The 7,630-nt window shown below is 55.0% G+C and overlaps 3 protein-coding genes across 3 annotated transcripts in view; 1 reads left to right on the top strand and 2 right to left on the bottom strand.

The window, feature by feature from the left end:
- Positions 1–1,605, bottom strand: part of AURANDRAFT_67127 (hypothetical protein) — a gene marked incomplete at both ends in the record, with an annotated part of 1,792 nt that extends 187 nt beyond the window's left edge. Inside the window, 3 exons of the mRNA XM_009042521.1 lie at positions 4–125; positions 338–343; positions 425–1,605. Of these exons, the coding sequence (XP_009040769.1) occupies positions 4–125; positions 338–343; positions 425–1,605 (1,309 nt within the window). The remainder of the gene's footprint in view (positions 1–3; positions 126–337; positions 344–424) is intronic.
- A 942-nt stretch (positions 1,606–2,547) lies between these two features.
- On the top strand, positions 2,548–3,650 carry AURANDRAFT_67126 (hypothetical protein; the record flags this gene model as incomplete). The annotated part of the gene is made up of 4 exons (XM_009042542.1): positions 2,548–2,853; positions 2,900–3,065; positions 3,113–3,435; positions 3,471–3,650. The coding sequence occupies 4 exons, from the start codon at positions 2,548–2,550 to the stop codon at positions 3,648–3,650; spliced, it is 975 nt and encodes a 324-aa protein (XP_009040790.1).
- Positions 3,651–4,307: 657 nt separating this feature from the next.
- Positions 4,308–5,303, bottom strand: STP11 (hypothetical protein; the record flags this gene model as incomplete). The annotated part of the gene is made up of 1 exon (XM_009042520.1): positions 4,308–5,303. One exon carries the CDS (start codon positions 5,301–5,303, stop codon positions 4,308–4,310), a length of 996 nt encoding a protein of 331 aa, XP_009040768.1.
- Between the last annotated feature and the right edge of the window lie 2,327 nt (positions 5,304–7,630).

Here is a 7,630-nt window from a genome sequence, read left to right as displayed (position 1 = left end):
AACTGAGCCGGCGCTGGGCTTCTGGATGCCCCTGATTGGCGGCCCTCGCATACAGAGCGGCGGCAGCGCAAAGATTCGTGTCATGGCCCAGAAGTCCACGTTCCAGAAACTTGGCAACGTGGTACCTAGGCAGCAGACAAGAATATGAACACCGCAAGGCTCACGGACGCCGCCAAGTTTCTGTGCAGGCGCAAAGCCACGATCAGCAGCCTGCTGCCAAAGACGAGCTGCGCGGAGCTTGTCAGGCTCGGCACGATGAACTAAGGATGCAGAAGGCCCCCTCACACCGGGCTCTGGCTCGGGATACTCAGTCGACTTCAGGAAGCCTCTAACATACATGCACCTGCGGGCATTGAATTGTCGATGAGAATGATCGCGGGGCGGGCCAGATAAAGCAGGCTCATTTTGACTCTGGGGTGCAGACCCAAGATTGAAGATAGCCGCATCTAAGCCAGCCTTGGCAGCCATGCGGAAACATGATGCAGCGCGCGGTTCGTCATGGAGAACGTCTCCCATACCACGGATAAGGAGGCATCCGAGCCGATACGCAGAATGCGGTTCGCTCTTTGCAGCGGCGGCTCCTAGGAGCTTCTCTGCTTTTTCCGCATCACGCGCGACTTTAGAGTCTCCAATCAGGTAGATGTCTCCGAGTTCACATTGTGCCTCGAGGAGCTTCGCCTCTCCCTCGGCACCCATAGTCAGAAGCCGAACAGCAAGCTCTCCATCTTGAAGAACTCCACGCCCATCTTTATGCAGAATACCGAGGTGAGTCGCCGCAATCTGTGACAACTCGCATGCCCTGTAGAGTGCAGCCGCCTTGCCGCAGTCCACACGGACGCCACGGCCTGCCTCGTAGAGCTCGCCCAGCATAATCATCGCCCCGACGTCGCCTCCACGCGAAGCTTGCTTTAACTTGGCAACAGCCCGGGCATCATCGCCTCCATTGAGAGCCAAGCATCCTAAACTGAATTGGGCGTCAACAAACCCAGCCTCTGCCGCCACTTCGCAGTGTGCTCGTGCGCGCGCTAACATCAAGGCCACACTAGAACCCGTTGCGTGGCACACGGCGAGACTGAAACTTGCTCGGGCGCATCTGGCTTCGTCTGCATCTCGAAGCGCATGGATCCCCGCAACTTTGTCGGCCTCCATCACCCCCCGCCCTTCCCCGAGCCAGGCACCAAATTCCACCTTAACCAACGCCAGGCACCGGTCCTCCATGTCACCTGCTCCCGCTAGCACCCGCATATCTTCTAGGTCCTTGACATCCGTAACACGAGGTCTTCCCCGGCATCCCGGGCAGCGCTCGATCCGCCGCGCCTCCAGCAATGGACGGCATGCGCCACAAATTAGAAGCCCGCATCGATAACAAAACGCCTGCCGCCCTCTCATCGGGTCGTCGTCATCGCGCGCCTTGCAGATGCCACAAGGGTGCGCCAACAATGTTGTGTCTTGTTTTGTCGACCCGGTCTTGCACGTGGTCCGGTGTCCCGCCCTCCAATCACTCTTCTGACACAGCGCATCACAGTACCTAACCTTCTTGCAGCTGGTACACAACCGCATTTTTTTGCCCTCCCGTCCGCACCACGCACAAGCAAAAGAATCCATCGCAGGTATCCCAGGGACTTAAAGTACTTGCACTAGTCACTGATGGTACCGCCGTGCGAAGGCTGCTCGATTGCGGCCCGCGACGCCCTGCGCCCCACGGCTTGGGGCTGGCCCCGAAACATGCCCGCGGATATAGAAGTCTATTTGTAGTTCCACTTGGACTTTCGTATCTCCCACTAGCCTGAAGCTAAAGGAAGCAAGGTAAACTCCTCGAGTGACCTCGAGCTCCGGGGTACGGGGTGGTAAACTTTGATTGAATCCTACTCGGGCGTACTCAGGGGGACCTCGGGTGACTTCCCCTAGGTCCCGGGCGAGTTCCTGGTACCAAATTTTTGGGCCGGTCGGTCGGTCGGTCGGTCGTCGTCGTCGCCGCCGCCGCCGCCGCCGCCGCCGCCGCCGCCGCCGCCGTCGTCGTCGTCGTCGTCGCGCGCGCGGGGGAGTTTCGAACCTAATTCAGTCGCAGGGCGACCGTAGAGAGGTGATGAGCTGCCCCATGCTATCACGGTATATGAACCCGGGGATGCAAAAACCGAGTGGGGGCGCGCCCCGCAGTCGCAGTGATCGACAGTCTCGCCGCAGAAGGCCGCCAGCAGGAATTTTTGCGCTCCCGAACCCCGTCGTCGCTGTCCGGCGCAGCACGCGCGCTTTTCGTGCACCACCTAGCGCAAAAACGGCGCGGCGCCGGCGCATCACATCATCTCAGCGCTATCCGTCGGTCGAAACGATGCAGCTTTGTACGATTTCGATGAAGTTTCCGATTACTACTTCAATAAATTAACCCAAACGCTTTGCTTTACTAACCATTCAGTCCATTGCTCTTTAGTTGTCTTTCTATTGTTGTGCGCCTGAGGCGCATCCAGGACACTCATTCACCTACCCAGCCAACCCCGCTCTTTTCTTGGGGGTCCTGGACTAGGCTAGTCCCCGGGATGGGTGGAGCCCATGTCGACGGCACACCTAACTCCAACTATATTATTTATCATTCTATATCTTGTATCATTCCTTAATATCGCGTATACAAAAAGAAACCGCGCTGAACTCAATCGGTTTCCACGCGGCAACATGCCGCGGCTTCTAGATCACAAGACGGTGACCCCACAAGAAAGACTCCTAAGAATAAGGCCCTGCATGCACGTTCAGGTAAAAATTTCTGTTGGCGCTGGGCTGCTAGCCGCCGTGGTCGGTGTTGGACATCTAATGAGTCTACACGACGACAACGAGTGCTTTTCATTCACTCCACATTTCCAGGTAATTTTGGCCGCGACTTCATGCCATAGGAGTGTGGAGTTTCTAGGTTATTAATGCACCAATAGAATTCGTGTGGGAGCACGCGTCTCCCCGGTATCTGAATATGGCCGATGTTGACCTCCCGCATCGTGGCCATCCAGGGATCGTCTCCGTCGAGGTAACGCCGAATTTTCCACGAGCAGGGAGCCGGGCGAAGTACTCTCTGACCGATGGTGCTAGCCCTACTCGCTCCTGAACATGCGGAGACCTCCGCTCGCAGGTTCCAAGGTGTTGGAGGTCGTGGATGACAGAAACGATGTGGCGCACATATTCCGCTACAGCGTTTATCAGACTGGTTTTCTGGGAATGTTCATCTTCAAGCTCCAGGGTATATGGAAGTTTAGCAGCCTGGACTCCGCGAGAACCAAATGGACATTCCGCTTTCGGCTTGTTCCCAAGAATCGGCTCGGCAACGTCGTCGTTTCATTCCGTGTCGAACTGCAAGATCCCGATCCAAGACTTATTATTTTGATACTTAATGATGAGAAGATATTCAATAGACTTTTTTTGATCAGTATACTGCATGTCAATTCAACAGATGAGGTCTCAGAGTAGTATGGCAATTGTTTCATACTTAGGTCTCTATATTTATGAAAACGTGGAAACACCTACAGGCCGATATGATACCTCACATCAGACACCAGCTCCAGGACATGTACCACACGCACATAAACAGCCACGGAGAACCCATCAGAGAATGGTGTACGATCGTCGACCACATCAAGGTCGATTATCCACTTCACAACAACCACTTCTGATATCAGCCCTTTGAAGAACCCTCGCCACCAACCTACCGAACCACTTCTGCTCAGGATGCGGCGGGACTTCCTTTTTGTGACACATAGCGAACGCCCCCGACGGGAGGCAACAGGCGTGTAGCTCACTGGTCAGGAAGCTACACAGGGGGGGAAGTATCAGGAGAGCATGTAATCCTAGTTAGGATATTGGTAACAGGGCCGTCAGCTGTTATTAACATACGAAGACCAGGGCTATGCGGCAAGGCGCAGTTGGCACTAGGCCACTGACTGGGCAGTAGGAGTGTCGTTCACCGGTTAAGGGCAGTTTAAGTGGGCATTTCGGGTCCGCGGAAGGGTTCGGGTGGAGTTCTGGCACGTGGTTTTGGGGCGGGCCGCGCCTCCTAAGGCGCGGGCAGCGCCTCGGAGGCTAGTCGGAGCCCCGGGCACCCCGCAAGGCGAGAGCGGCGGTGTTGAGGTCCCTTTTGAAGGGCAAGCGGCGGTGTTGAGGCCCCGGTTGAAGTACAAGGTTTGAGGTTGAAGCCCAAATTGAAGCGGCGTTTAACATTTCCCGCCGGCGGGATATGTTAAGCCGCAATGTGCAGTTGCACCTCCCCCCCCCGTGCGCGTTCCCTAAGGCGACTACAGAGGACAGCAGCGAAAGAAGCTCCCAGACCAGCCTCAAACTGAGTGGAGAGCACTGGCGTCACATTTGGTTGGTCGTTTTGTGGCAGGCGTATTGTAGAAGTAAGCTGCTATATTGATAAGAGCACTGCCAAACAGAAAGAGGGGCGAAGGTCGAAACTGAAATAATACCATTTCGATTATACAAGAAGCAATTGTCGAAAAAGCAGCGGCAAATCCCTTCAGGATGTTGTCTGCATACTTGAGAATGAACGCTACATTGAGTCCACCGAGAGCCTGAAGAGAAACAACAACCCAGACGAGACGCGAGTATCCCTGGAAGAATCCACCATCCGCGATGGCTTGGCGATCCTTGAGAAATGTGCAAAGAAAACCCAAGGTAACAGAGGTGACACCCATCTGCACATTTCGGATCCACATGTCAGTTTTGCAGCTCTGAAGGATTCGTTGCTGGTAGACTCCACTGAATCCGGATGTAATAGCAGCGCCGCCAACAGCAACAAAACCCAGAGTCTGGGATCCGAGACCTGAGTGGTGTCTGCTTAGTTCATTCTTCGGGTTATCTGTCTGGACTATGGTCACACCCAGGAATAGTACGACGAGTGATATCCACCTGCGGCGACCAAGCCGCTGACCCAGAAGCGTGACGCTAAAAAATGCAGAGGTCAATATCTTCAGATTATATGTTACCTTGTAAGGTGTAGCTTGTAGATGCGACAATGCAAAATAAAGCAAATTGTTTTGTATCAAATAGAGAAGAGCTGGTAATGCAAGCTTGGCAACCTCCTTTGGTCTACCCAATACTTCCTTTCGAATCATGAAGACGAGCATCCCGAACGAACCGTGTGCCTCACCACATAATAACATCAAGAAACAAACGCTTAGTTTCATTACTTCCATGGAACACACTGCCGTAGATGATATATACATAGATCCTGACCGTTGTCGAGAGTAGCGCATTAAGAGCACAAGAGCCGTGTCTTGAGCCACTAACAGGGCCAAGGAACCGTGGCGCAGTAATGACGATTCCATGGCCGAAGAACCACGGCGCTCACAGAGAATGTAAAACTCAATTGATTCCAGTTTACTATCGCCGGGAAATGGCAGCGCTGCTCGACTTCGACAACGAGGCGGAGCGCGGGGGCGCCAGCCCACCAGGGACCCCCCGATAAGCGGCGAATCACAGAAGAAGAACGACTAGAATGAGTGCCGTATCAAGAGCCTGCTAAGCGCCAGTGAATTGTGTGGGCCGGAGCTGAATCCAAATCAGGTTTTTATTGCATTTTTGGAGAGATCTCAGCCTATTCTCAGCCACAAAAAATTATCAGACGAGGTTGTCTATTCGCGAGAAAAGTTATTGCGCGTAGATCGTATACCTCGGGACATCCACCGGATTTTTTTCTGCCCTGTTAAGAGCCACACGAAAACTCTTCGGTTTTGAGCTTTTCTCACGAAGTTGAGACGAAAGTATTTTGAGAATTTTCGCGCGTAAACTTCACCCGTGTGCGCTGGACCACAGACGCATAGTCTCGCAGCCACAGAAGCCAACAAATCCTGCCGGCTCTTAATAGGGGCGGGCTCTTAATAAGGCGTTCATTCTAGTGTAGTTAAGCCAAAAGTTAAATGTGGCGTAATGATCATTAGTCCAAAGAAATAGCCTAAATCACGAGAGTTAAATGTACTAACCCATTAAATCTGGCGGCCAGCGTAAAAACTCTCTCTCTCCCAGTGTGCAAATCAGACCGATTTAAGGAGCCTGTCGGCAGGAGCATTTAGGCGGCGGCTCGCAGCGTTGGTGCCGTGCTCGGCGCCCCGCTCGGTCTGTGGACCATGTCGCCTCTCGGGCCCCGCAGCGAATCGCTCCGGAAAGGCCATCGGTCGAAGGTGACCAACTTTGTTCGCGTCGGGGCAGTCCGTGGATGACGAGAACGGCCGTAAACGGCGAGCGACGACCGATGGGGGGCCAACTTCGCGCTGGGGTTCGAGCTGGCGGCGCGAGTGCGAAGCCACACCCCCTCGATTGACCTTCTCGAGCGGCTCGCGAAGGACCGCGCTGCCAGCCTGAAACATACATTGCGCGGTGAGCACCGTGTCGCCCGCGGCGCCGCGCGCCTCCCGGAGGCGGTGAGGTGATCTCGATCAAATCGGCTCGAGTCGAAGAGCTGCCGCGAGGGCATCTGGTCGCCCCCATGACGAACGATCCCCGACGCTCTGTGGCTCGAAGGCGACCGAAATTCGGTCGGGGGGCAGCTGCCGCGCACCCTTCCACCCCCTGACGCTGCCCGTTTGCGTCGCCTCGCAATCGTCTGGATGCCGCGTCTTCGCAGGTACCTCGTGCACATGTTTGCGGACCTCAAAACCACTGGGATCGTTGCACGTCGCTGCATATTCGCGGAGCGCGGGGCGCTCTAAGATGGACATTCCATCGGCTTCCGCCAAATAGTGGCTCGAGCGGTGCCCTGCTGACAGGCCGCAGGGCGACATTGAAGCCGCGTAAATGATTTAAACCTGCGGGTTTTGCCAGCGGCTGGCTCGCTATCCGGATGGTCGAGCTCGCCTAAGAAATATTTAACTTTTGGCTTTAAGCACCGCTGTAGGATGAGTAACGTCAGCCTTCTGGCGTTCGGCGCGTTAGTTGCGGGCACAGGTAGCGGGACGATCGCAGCGTACGCATTTTCACCTTCTGCAGAAATGGCTGTCGCAAAGCTGGGCTCCGCGGAGAAGTACCGCATCTCAAACCTACATAAGCGTCGAAGGTTGATGGCACGACTCGCCAACGAAGCGGAGCTGTTGAGAGGAGCAGTGTTCTGGCGTCGAAGGCTATCCGTGGAGCTCACAGAGGCAAGAAAAATTGGGAACGGACTAGGCATCTGCGAAGCTGGAATGTTGGGTCATAATGCAGCCGCAAATGCTCACTTCGGCGTGGAGCGTATTACATCAATCCACTGCAGGCTTCAAGCTGCCACGTCATCGCTGCTCGTCATAGCCAGGGACAACCTGGAGCTCATCAACCGTACCCTGACTCCGACTCTGCGAACGGAGCGCGATGCACTTGATCGACATCTCGCACTTGAGCGGGAACGCCAATCAGCCGCACGGAACGCAAACACTCAAGACGTGCGCATGGACTCTCAGCTCTTCGTCGACCGTCAACCCCTTGCCCTTGCGGGAGGACTTGCAAACTGGACTGCCGTTCGAATTGTGCTCTGGGTGTGCTGGCGCGAAGATAATTACCGACGGTATCGCTTTGCCGTCCCGCATCGTCGACTGCCGCGAAATTTCGCAACCGTCTTCGTGCCATACGTGCTTGATCTAGCCGGCAACGCGAGCATTCGTTTGCTGAACTCGATTCGAATCAT

Source organism: Aureococcus anophagefferens, assembly GCF_000186865.1.
Source record: "Aureococcus anophagefferens unplaced genomic scaffold AURANscaffold_33, whole genome shotgun sequence".
In the NCBI taxonomy this organism is placed as follows: domain Eukaryota; class Pelagophyceae; order Pelagomonadales; family Pelagomonadaceae; genus Aureococcus; species Aureococcus anophagefferens.
The sequence above is the reverse complement of the archived record's forward strand: the minus strand, read 5'-3'. Positions and strand labels throughout refer to the sequence as shown.